The sequence below is a fragment of the Paramisgurnus dabryanus genome, chromosome 12 (assembly GCF_030506205.2).
Source record: "Paramisgurnus dabryanus chromosome 12, PD_genome_1.1, whole genome shotgun sequence".
NCBI lineage: Eukaryota > Metazoa > Chordata > Actinopteri > Cypriniformes > Cobitidae > Paramisgurnus > Paramisgurnus dabryanus.
In genome coordinates this window covers 212305-224909 of record NC_133348.1, presented here as the reverse complement: position 1 = coordinate 224909, position 12605 = coordinate 212305, and the positions used below count along the sequence as shown (strand labels likewise).

Sequence of the window (12605 nt, the reverse complement as noted above, 5' to 3'; positions counted from 1 at the left end):
CTGAGTATGTTGCCACAAAATAAAACTTTTTTTTGGTACCATAGGAATGAATGGGGCTAGGCTAAATGCTAACACCGCTGTACAGTGAACGCATTGAAAAAAGATAGGTATGTATTAATTCATCTAGGTTGAGGTAATAACAAAGTTTAATATGGAAAAAGGGTAGACTACTCCTTTAAATACAAATGTTTAATGTCATTATTATTACCATCGATTTGCGTAGTTTTTATCCTGCTGGTTACTTTTTTCCATGATTTATCTACATTTTAAGTAAATAACAATAAAAGTGAACTATATGCAGTGAATGAACATACCCAACTAAACAAAATCTGATTTCAGTTCTTTTTTTCAATGCAATACACTTTTTGTTACTTTGATTAGATAATAATTTATTTACGGGGCAGTTTTCCGGACAGGGATTAGACTAGTCCTAGACTAAAATAAATGTAAGAGCTGTCCAAACTGACTTAAAATACAGCATTGACCTTTGTTTTGCCTCAAAAAGCACACAAGTAATGTTTTTAGTAAGGCATGTTTGTTAAAACTAGTTATATTTCCTAATTAAACCATGACCTAGTTCTGGCTTAAGCTAATTGCTGTCCGGGAAACCACCCATAAATGTTTTAACAGAAGCAAATAAAGTACAAGACTACACACATATACATTTATGTAATTTTAATTTTACCAGTGGAAGTATTTTACAGAAGTATTTACTTCCATACATTTCTATAATTGATATATTTTTATTTATACATTTATTTCATTATTACTATGGTAATACATTTAAGCACTGTTTCACTTTGAGTGTTATGTTTCTTTTATACCCAATATCCATTTTAAAAACTATCGGTCAATTAATCGGTTATCGGCAAGCAGGGACCAACTTGATTATCTGTAAAATCCGGTCAACCTCTAGACCAGAGACGAAGATTTGAAAACAAAATGAGATTATACAATGTCTAAAAATACAAATGTTTTAAAAAACATTCGCTTGGCACCATAATTGTTGTACAGTACTGCAGCTTTACAGTTTGCCAAGCACACAGGGTGGCCTAAACCCAATAAAATATTTAGTGCCACCTCAATTCAGAAAGGTCAGAAACCCATGCAGAAGTCAATTTTGTTTGCTTTAAAAATCCCACAGCATACAACACATAGATTAAACTTACCCCTTAAACAAACAGACACCATATCTGGCGTGACGATTTGCATCAATAGACAACAAGGTCTGTCATAAAAAAGGCTTTGATTCTTAAAACTAAAAGACTTGCAAAGATCACAAAACACTAAAAGGCACATGAGCAGCTCCACCCTACATAACATAACAGAGACACCACAGGGCGAGACCTCACGGTTTCATCCATTTTAAAGACCTCTGTTTTGACTGTGTAGGATAGAAAACCTAAAATTGGGTTAAAGAAACTGTGCCTCCCTCAGGCTGGAGTAAATGTGACTGAGCTCAGGGCAGGCTGGTTATTTTTGCCCCTATATGGGCACCAGTGGGGTGGGGGCAAGCTGGCAGAAGGCGGGGTGACAAAAACACTGCCACAATGGTTGCCTTGCTTCCTCTGCATGTGTCCTTTGCATACTCTGCACTAAAGGGTCATGATCTGTAATAAAGGGGTGGAGCAGCACTTCCAAAACAACGAATCCCATTCAAAGATCACATAACAACATCTGGTCCTAACAGTATGAATGTGTGCAACAATATGAAACTAAAAAATTACATCATTCTGTTTCACAGCTTTTTCTCTTCTTAGAAGGAATGGTTTTATCTAGACAATTTATTTCAAATTGTGGATATCAGGCTGAGGGAGGGGTGAGAAAAACACAAAACACTCTCAGTGCGTAAACCGATGGGGGTTTTGGTATTCAGAGACGGCCTTTGCAGTCCGTCATAAAGCGTGTAGGACTCTGAGGCCTACAATTCTTCTTACAGCCTGCTTTTGGTATGAATAGCACTTCTGTTTTGTGATCTCTGCATCTCAAACACACTGGGATACAAAGAGCCATGTTTCATAGCATAGGACACATTGAAACCAATCTAAGCCTGTAATGTTTAGCATACCATAATACCTACAATCCATGTAACACAAACACGAACCCTTGGATATTTGGTTCCTGTCTTTGTATATAATAACCATGTATCTCTGCTATGTTAAAATTAAAGAGAAAAAAAAACTCTGATATGCAACCGATCCACCCATTATTCAGTCGTGTGCACTGGCTTTTGTTACAAAAAGGGGTTAAACCAGTTACTAGCTTTGCATCTAATTTGAATTCCTGACTGACTCTATCAAAAAAATCTGGGTCATGCAGTCTTCCAGTTCATTGTTGTTTGATGTCACAAAAAGGAGCACATGGTATTTAGCTACCCTTCCATTCCAAATAAACTGATAACAAATAAATAAACACCATGCCACACACACTTAAACAAGTGAGTCTGAATTAAAGAGAGAGAGAGAATATCTGAGCTATGATGCATTTTGTTCACAGACTGTTACCATGGATGAAAACATCATAAATCTTCAAATTCCAGCAGCTGCTTAAATCAATGAAAAAGCAGCATCACTGAGAAAAGCCAGACAGAAGGCCAAGGTTACAGTCAAGTTTAAATGCCAGCTGGGAAATCAGGTCTGGGAAAAATCCAGTATACAGTATGCCACTGCCGCCTGACACAGGGTTATCACCTACAACACGGCCCGCAGCTAGCAAAACTGCGCTTCTGTTCTCTCAGCAGACACGTCAGTATGGCTACAATATTTCAGAAAACACCCTACTTACAATCTTATGTAGAAATATTACTGGCGGTTCTCACAATCATTGCACTTCACATAAGCTACTTCCCCTGTGATTTAACCACCAGCATAGTGTCCCCTTCAGCAACACATAGAGAGGAAACAAGAAAGTGAAAAACAATAAGGAACAAAAGAAAACAAATGCTGGTGTTTCCCAGTATTGCAACCAATGTATTGTCAACTACCTTTAATGTGTCTGGTGGTTAAGTGGAAATCACCCATGTTGCCAAATCTTCTAACCAACATTTAACCTGCAGGTGAAATAAAAATTGTAGACAGTGTTCAAGCATAAAGGCTTGGTGTCCACTAGGTATGACTCAAATGTATCTACTCCACTTGTTGTAATTAACAACAATCGAACAAATATGCAACACAGCCACACAAAAAAATAAACAAAAACAGCCTGTTGCATTGCTGTGTGTTACAGGGTTTCCCGCAGCACTTTTCAGTTCGGGTGGCCCGCCTAAGCTGGGAAACCTTACCGCCTTAACTAGGTCGTTAAAAAAAAAAAAATGCACTGCAAAAAAGGCCGTCAAGTTCATCTTGAAGGATAGCATGAACGCTCTTCCCACCACGAGCGGGCATGCGCACCGCACGGCCGAAATGAGAAAGACGTGTTCCAGACCGTGGTCCAGACCTCTCTGTCTTGAGTAGGGATGGGCATTCGATTAAATTTTTTTAGTCAATTGTCGGGAGAATTAACGATCGACTATCGATTAATCATTAATATTTTTATAATAAAAAATTATTATTTAACTTTTGTTGAATACAAAAATACAGCGTGTTTTCCTCCATGAGACCTTTATTACAAAATCAACTTGTGGCAAACAGTTAAACTACATTTAGTTAGACAAACAGACCATATATGTGCTTGAATATGCGGCGCTCTAAAGCAGCCGAACCTGCAGCTAGGAGCCGCATTCTTGAACAGAAACCTCATTTGTTCCAAAAAATCATGACCTCTTCATGATTATTTTTTTGAAATCAAAACGGAAGGTCACAGATAACGAAGTATGGTGTCAAATATTGCACCCTGGTGGTAAAATGTTGAATTGCTGCCACACAGTGAAATTCATTTAATTGCTTCAAGACACACGCTACGCTAGGCAACGCAACCTGCATTAGATAAAAAAAAGGATTCGATTAATCAATAACAAATTAACGTAATCGACTAAATTCTTAATGATCAATTCTCGATCGTCGATTAATCATGCCCATCCCTAGTCTTGAGGATAACTAGCCAGTTGTTAAAACATCTCGGAGAATAGCGTGCACGCACGCCACAAGGCCGAAATAAGATGAAGACGTGGTCCATCCTTTCTGGAGGATAACCAGTTGATAAAACACGTGTCCGTGAGAACTGTACGTGGACTTATGTTTTGTGTTTATTTAAGCCTGTTATTGTATGAGTCTATATTTCTTGCAAATTTAAAAGTTAGCAGGTGATTTTGTTGTTTGAGCAACCTTCCAGCTAGGTTTAACGTGCCTGTTGATTCGATTAAATTGTTGAGCGATCTTGCTCACATTATTTATGTGCAATATTTACATGCTACAGTAGTTACACTCCTTTAAGATAACGTAATTAATAGTAAGAAATAATCAGTTTTTAAAATTTTTCCGCTATCTATCATCGTTCGCCAGATGTTCTACAACAGTTTCTTTAGTTTGTGATTATTAACCCTTTAGTTTCACTTCATCACGCAGCTATTTTCATTAGAGATTTCTGTTTAAAACAGTTAATTTATTAATGATCTAGTATGTGTTCATTTTTCTGTCATAGTTTCTTCAAAATTAAGTTTTATTTGAGTGTTTTAAATAAAAAAATATTTAAATGTCCACCATGATGCATACGTACCATTGCCTCGGTCCCACCACCCCGCCCAACCCTACCAACTTTACTAACACATTTTCTGCAGGAAACCCTGGTGTTAGTTAATTTGCATACCTGCTATTTGCTGATAAACACAACATTTTTTGAGTATTTACTCAAGCATATTAAATGGTAAAATCTAAGCACCCATCTGCTTCTTTCCAAGAAAAGCAGTATGAAGTGCAGATCTTTTTGTACAGATACAGGTGATGCCAAACTTGTCATATGATCATATTTATGCAAACAATCGATCAAAATTAACATATAAAACAAAGCAGGATAAAAAGTAGGATAAAAGTGGAAATTACTAGGGCTGGACCAGAAAATTCGAATATTCGAATATTCGTTCGGTGGGTTGACATTCGATTTTCAGTTTTGAGATTCGAATATATATATAAATATTTTTCAGCGTTAATGCAGAGCTTTTGCCAAGCAGGAAGTGCGCTTCACACTCCCGCTCTGTAAGTGGCGCAGAGAGACCAACATCCATAGCCAACAGCCATCAAACTCCACCAGTAGAAGAAGAGATCGCCTCGAACGGAAAGCGCGCTTCCTGCTTTGGCATTCACGCTAATAGTGTTGTAAATAACGTTCAGTTTCTTGCAAAAACTTATTGATTTGCTTCACAAGACGTCAATATGTCACACGGAGATATGGGGGATTACTTTTGTATTGGATATATATGCTTTAGCTCTTAAAGTGTTCGGATCGGTTGACTTGCATGACGGAGCACTGGGGTTTCTGCAAAATATCTTCATTATTGTTCTGATGAAAAAAACATATTGATGGTGTAAGTGTTATAATAAATAAACTTGATTTTGAAAGTATGCTACCGTTTTATTACAGTTTGTTGAACTTCGTTCATTTATTTTCGTTGTTTTATTTAAATAGCCTACCCTACGTTGTCAGTAATTACTGTGCTGCTAATTTCTGATACGGGAATGTTTGTTTGTTAGACAAATGTTGTTAGAAAATAGGCTACCTTATTAAAAGTATTGGTCTTGTGTTTTGTTTCACTAATGCTGTTCTCGCATGATGCATGACAGGCACGCCGCTTCCGGCTTGTGCTGTTCTGTAGTATTTTTAAAGTTTATTAATTCTAGAAGTGTCACATGTCCATATTGCACGAAAAAAATGCACTACACTCCCTTGAGTTCCCAGCAACACATTCGCCACATAATAAAACTGTGGATAGACAGACACACACGTACACACACACAGAGATTCCTGCCTTTATTAAAGAGAAATAATATGTTCAGCCCCTCCTTCCGAAGCTTCGAATATTCGATTTTATTTCTACTAGAGCTTCGAAGCTCAAAAAATGGTATTCGGAACAGCCCTAGAAATTACATCAAAATCTAATCTACATTAAATATGTAAAAAATCATACTTTTGTAATCAAAGAGATCAAAATTGACAAAACAGAAGATGACCAATCCACACCAATTTAGAAAACCATGGACAGCTAAAACAACTGAGGGTGCATCCTGTTTTCCCGCTACACTTGCACTACATTGAACAGACAAACGACCTCTGTGGATTAACAAGTGATTTTACACATGCCTTGTTGCCAGCTGGACGAGGCAGCAGAGGCCTTTTGGACAACATACAATGTATTTACACCCTGCCAAAACGCTGCACGTTCACTACAACCTCTCGCACTCCCTTTCATGATCTTTCACATGCGCAGCATGACATAAAACGCCTATTAAAGCCTGATTAAGGAAAAGCATATCAGACTAATCAGTTTGAATTGAACATGAATGCAGCACGTGATTTAACAATCCCACTGTTTAGGTATAGGCCGATCTATCCGAGGACAAACAAGCAAATCCAATAAGCCTATAATCAGAAAACAGAATGGTACAGAGGGACAATTTCATATTTTAGGTTTGAATGAGTACTATCAAGTGCTTAGAGGAAGTACTCCACAATAATTTGACTATTATCAACGTTCAGATGCTTCTCTGCTTTTAAACAACAATGAAAACTTTGTCAGAATGGGAAACTTGTCAAACCACCCTAAAATAAGATTCTTGACATTTCAAAAGACATCGTGCAAAGCCAAACCCAGAGGCTCAACCACCATGCAGAGGACTGCAGCTGTTGCCATCCGTCTGGCAACAGGGAGAATTTTACTATTGATCTGGGGAAAAGACAATAAATCTAGAAAACCTCCTCTGGATTGCCAGAAAGGCACAGGAGACATTGGAAAAGACATCCGAAAAATGAATGGGAAATATGGAAATGGTTTTACAGCCACTTTATTATATTAATCAGTTCCTGTACATGATCCAATGGGTGGATATTTTATTTCTCAGCACTCCATTAGTAAGTGTCAGTAAAAAATAACAGCTGTTGTGGCCTGGTGTTCAAAAAGAGTTTCTCTTTGCCATTGTGATAAATTTAAACAAGCTTTATCCTAAGCAGTGCAATGTGGATTTAGGTCAAAATCTTATTTATATAAAGTCCATGAATAAAGCACGACTGGAATGTCAGTATTGTCAGGACAGATCAGAGATGAAGTGATCACAATGTTCCACAACAGCAGAAAGTACAGAAGCAAAACTGTTTTGGGGCTTAAACTTTAAAACTATATGGTTCTCACCACACCCACAATATGATCTCAAACACAGTTCAGATACATTAGTTGTTAATTGTAGATGTAATGCATTTAAAATCACAAATATTATTCACTTAACCTAATGGTCAAATCAGATATAAGTTACTGTGTGAACACTCAGCACGAGCCCAAGCCGCACGAGACAGCCAACTGACAACTCAATTTACCCGCCAGAGGGTGGCTTTACTGTAAAACAACATTAGGGTCGTAAATTAAGAAAACTAAATTAAATATACACATTTGCTATAAATATATACACATTTGCTATGAATATATAACGCTATCTACAAATATTTTAACGATTTAAACTTCCTCGTAACGTCCACTGAATAAATCACTGAAGTGCTAACGCATGCCATGAATAAAATACTGTGTTGATTTATGGGAATATATTTTTGTTAACGTAAAACTAAACCGTAACAATAAAACAAACCACCGGTCAAAACATAGCAAACACATAAATACTCACTTTATCCAAGAGTGAAAATCACACTTCCTGCGGCTATGGGAATTTTATGTTTGACAGAGCGCTAACTTAACCAACTCATCTGGCTCGCGCGTTGGTAAAGCAAACGCTGGAAACGACTTATCCAATGATTAAAAAATGTAGACACGTCTACATAGTTATATTGCACTTACCAGCAATTTCCGTGAATAGTTTTTCCAAAGCTTTTGATTTTGTCAAGTCTACGAGCACAACCGTAAAACAGCTCCACCTCTACTTTTCTACTTGAGTTGCAGAACAGCCACTGTGAATGTACTGAATACTTCAACAGCTGAGATCGACCGTGAACTGAGCCACAGTGACGCAAAACCAAAATGGTCGCTTGAATGTCAACGTTTCATAGTAAAAGTCCTGTTTTAATAAAATGGCAGCATAGCTTATTTATTGACCGCCTTTTTGTTTTATTACTTGTTTCTTATGGTAATCATAAAAAATACAAATATATTAATTATATATTTTTTATATTATATAAATATTTTTTGTTTTCTTAATAAACAAATTAACAAACCTTTTAAAAGACTAATGTAGAAAATATAATCACACTGCTTAAAATAATGGTTAATAAATTACATTTTCCACGGAGAGCAGAACATGAGTACAGCAATCAGATTTATTCGTTTTCTATATATATTTTTATACATCGGTTTTAAGTTTTAAAATCTGAAACAGTCTAATAATTTGTAAACAATACAAATAAATGACAATATTTTGCTTCAAATTAATGTAAATACAATTGTAGCTAATATATGCACTGTAAAATTGCAGCATTGTGTCAAATCAACATATATTTATATGCTACTTTAAATTCAAAAATTAAGTTAAACAACTTCAACTAGTTTTTTTTTATAAATTATGTCAACTAGTCACAGTCAAAACTTAAAGTACGTGAATTGACTTGCAAAACCAAGTTGTTTTAAAATTTATGCTGCATTTTTTCTTCGTGCTACTAGGAATCTAAGGCAAATGGGGACCTCCAGTGGTGATTAAACATTTAAGGGATTAACGAGGAAAAAATAAATAATTATGTAAACATATTTAAATTATATTGTGCTGTGTTTTTCGACATAAACAAAAACTACATTATTAACATTTAAAGACATAATAAATGCACGTCATATCATATGAGTAGCCTCAGGTTCAAGGCATTCGTAATCCTGTTTTGCTATTACAACATTATCCAGTAGATGGCCTTGTGTCTCAAGCTTCATTGGATTCTTCATGGCTGTCCTTCAAAAAGTGACACAGCTGAAAGAAAAAAAATGTGTGTTAGATCATAAAAAATAGATCATTGCAGTTTCACACAACATAACTTTACACCATTGGTCAAACTAGCACAAAAGCACAATTTCCTACTTACGATTACTTACTTGGTGTGCTTCTGTTTAATCTCTGTGATGCACGGATCCCATCCTTACTTAGTCTGGGCACTGGTGGCCTCACAGGGCCTGGACGTATCCCAGCATTCCATTGGGAGGTCTTTATGGAGTCCTTGTGCTCTGGAAAAGCTTCTAAACTCTGTGCTGCCCATTGTGGCCTATTATTTCTTTGCTTTCTTGCTGCATTGAGATCGAATGACAAAAACATCTGGGACAAAACAAAAATAAAGGCCCCAGTTTCACTTGTATTTCTAGTTATAAAATCCAATTATTTTAAGTATTAAGTTAAAGTCTATTTTCTTCCCCAACCAATACAGTGCATCTATTTTCCTTTGTACGGCACATGTATGGTCTGTTTAATAGGAATGATGCCACTTGATCATGATGTCCTGGAAACTATTACTTTTGCTTACCAAAGATTTGGCCTTGCGCAGTTTGTATGTTGAATGGGATGGTGTCTTTATTGCGTTTTCCTGTTTTGCCGCATTGAAATTAATGCATCTGCCCTTTCTGAGTCTGAAGACATAAGATACATTGGCATTTTGCACTGCACTTGACCTAAACACTCACACAGAAACATTAATACATGTGCGAAAACACAGGAAAGGATTTTGGATACAAGACACATGTGTGCTAGATAAAATATTTCAAGACAGTGCAATTTCCTTACGCTTCTCTTGCATGCTCCACTGGGTCAAGGTTATCTAAGTAGTTAAAGCGTACTGTATCAGTGGGATGCCTGTCCGAGTCTCTCCATGGTGGAAGACCTTTGACTGATTTCAACAAGCCATTGCCATCTTTACTCTTCGCACGCAGACTCGAGAGGACAAACTCTGAGTCCGTGTGACCAGTCTGAGAAAATGACCTCTCCATCTCACTACCAATTACTTTTACCTCTGGGACAATGAACTCCTCTTTCATAGGCACCTGGTCAAATATATTGAAATATGACAGAAGACAAGAAATTCCCTTATTTATAAACTTTTAATAGATATTCATTCCATTCTCCACATACTGTAATATGACTGTCTTACCTTTGGCCGACTAACGTGAAGCTCCTGCACTGTTTCTATATAATGTCTCTTCCATACACCTTGCTCAAATGGGGTTGGGGTAAAGGTTATGTACCAGCCTAGTTTCAGACATTTAGGCATCCACAACTGGTCAAGCTCCACAAGGCTTTTCCAGTGCCAGCTCACCTGCCAATGACAATATTACAAAGATTACATACTAATATAGATAAATAGATGATAGCGACACATTTTTTTGCGTTTTTTCCCCCAGGAAAAATATCTAAATTAAAACAAAACAGTTATTTAAAAAAGCAAACTTAACTTAAAAGCAAATTTTAAGGTGCCAAAGAATATTATTACCTCATTTTAAAGGGTCATGAATAATAATGTTGAGCTCTGCTCTGATTGGCTGTTTCACAGAGCAGCTCCTTAAGTAGCTCTCTGTGTGTGTAAACAGACCTTATTTTGACCCTGTATCAGACGAAGATATGTAATTTGAGGAATAATCAATTGTTTGGAGATTGTTAAAGGTGCTCTGAGCAATTTCACGCGTTTTAGACCATAACATTTTTTTGTTAAATACAGCAAACATCTCCTCACTATCTGCTTGCTGCCTGTCCGCTGATCAAACTGTAAAAAAATGCGATCTCTGTAGACAGCCCAGGCTCTACAAACTTCAATATAAACACAGTGGCCAAACCTAGCACCACAAAACAAAACCAAGTGTTCCAGCCAATAAACGACAAGAAGGATTTGGGGGTGGGGGTTGGGCGCGTTCATGAAAGACTGGAAGGGAGGGGTAGGGGGAGGAGTTAGCTACGCTCCGTTTGTTTGAAAACAGTTCAAACATCAACAAAAAGTGATGTCTCGCATATTCGCTTAGAGCGCCTTTAATGGACATTTCTGAGTGATAAGTCTGTTTGTTTTTTCAGTATGGACCTGCAAAACGTAACTGTAATGTCAATAGTAGAACTTTAGCTTAAACGCTAGCATATAGCATTAATTAGCATATAGTGCTAACTCAGCAGTCAAAACTTTGTTTTTTGCATTGCAACAACATTGGGATTAATTTAATGTGTAATTTAATGTTGGGCCGTACATGTCGACTGGGTTCTGTTGAGATTTGCCTGTTTTCCAGCTTTTTTTCGCATGCACGAGGTTTACATAAGGAGGAAACATGGTGTTTGAGGCTCACAATATGTCATAACCATGTGCATAACTCTTATTATTCATCTATGCCTAGGTAAATACAGTTTTACATTCTACGGCACCTTTAAGAATATTTTGAATAAAATAGTTTTTCCTGTTCCACTGGCCTAAATCTAGAAACAAAAAACAGCAAAACTTATGCATAAAACAACAAAAATGTTTTGCAATTGTACAAATACATACAGAATATTTTTAAGTGTGCATGTAGAAAAATTTATTTTAAACAATGGATAGAAACACTTCAGCAACGGCAATAATGCATGATAAAAAAAACATACCTGCGCACACCTACAGAGGCTTCGGGGGTCTAGGAAGGAAAATATATACAAGGATATGACCCTAGGAAGAACCCTGGTGAAGTCAACGGCTTCCTCTGGTACGCAGCTGTTCAAAGTCTGTCTGAGATACTTCAGCTGGCTGACAGAGCACCTGGAGAAAAAGTCTTGCAGCACCTGTTTCCGCTGGCTGTCTGTCCACTTGTCAAACTGCGACAAACAGTAACAGGCACTGAGCAAATGTCAAATACAAGACATTGCAGAAGCAAATGAAAGAGGATAGATTGTAAAAAATATAGTATTTAAACATTGCATTTTTCTGCCTTACCCATTTTCCAAGCAGATTTCTTCTATCTTCAAAAACCTGCAAGAGTTTACACAAACGTATGCTACTGAAAATCTGGACACTAACTTACATATTCCCATTGAAACCATTTCTGAAATTATAGGATGGTATAAATAATACTTTTGCACTTTGACACATACATGAGCATTGGAGAGCGGATGATTTAGAGGTGTCCAGGTACTTAGTTTGGTCTGCATTTTGGTGCTGGGTGCTTGAGGCATTTTTCAATGAGGTTTAGACGTTTACACGCAGCTCCATCTAAAAAATATCTGTGATCAACCATACATAGACCCTTTTAGGAACCTTTATCATTGAGAGTGTACCAACATTAAGGTGTGACAAACAAGTGGGCAGTGATTTCAACATACAGTAGGAAACAATAACATGAAACACCTAGTAAAACGTTAGAGTAGGCTGTATATACTGTAAAATTAAATACCAGACCTACCTTATGCATCAGGATCACACCAACATAATCATGTAAGTCATCACAAGACAAGGATATATCTCTTGTTTCTTGGTTTATCGATGCGTTATTGATAGCTTTGGTCTTCCTGTACAAAACAGTTTACCAGTCGCCATAGCAATCA

General features: G+C 37.0%; 2 protein-coding genes across 10 annotated transcripts in view; both read right to left on the bottom strand.

Moving 5' to 3' along the window:
- fam49a (family with sequence similarity 49 member A) overlaps positions 1 to 8090 on the bottom strand; it is a 28055-nt gene extending 19965 nt beyond the window's left edge. For 2 of the 8 annotated variants that reach the window (XM_065268280.2, XM_065268279.2), the window contains exon 1: positions 7931 to 8090. The gene's annotated coding sequence lies outside the window, so the exon portion shown is untranslated. Of the gene's footprint in view, positions 1 to 1169; positions 1195 to 7760; positions 7893 to 7930 lie in introns of those variants that run through there. The other 6 variants (XM_065268282.2, XM_065268284.2, XM_065268285.2 and 3 more) reach the window with 5 other exon arrangements.
- Positions 8091 to 8408: 318 nt separating this feature from the next.
- fbxo16 (F-box protein 16) lies at positions 8409 to 12600 on the bottom strand. Of its 2 annotated transcripts, none has more exons than XM_065268317.1 (9): positions 12464 to 12600; positions 12156 to 12284; positions 11998 to 12033; positions 11673 to 11879; positions 10207 to 10371; positions 9843 to 10099; positions 9586 to 9688; positions 9154 to 9380; positions 8409 to 9041 (listed from the first exon to the last, which is right to left on the bottom strand). In XM_065268317.1, exons 2-8 carry the CDS (start codon positions 12234 to 12236, stop codon positions 9156 to 9158), a joined length of 1074 nt encoding a protein of 357 aa, XP_065124389.1. In that variant the 5' UTR covers positions 12237 to 12284; positions 12464 to 12600; the 3' UTR covers positions 8409 to 9041; positions 9154 to 9155. The 2 variants fall into 2 exon arrangements, with proteins under 2 accessions (XP_065124389.1, XP_065124387.1); XM_065268315.1 differs by having other exon boundaries at positions 9164 to 9380.
- Positions 12601 to 12605: the final 5 nt, after the last annotated feature.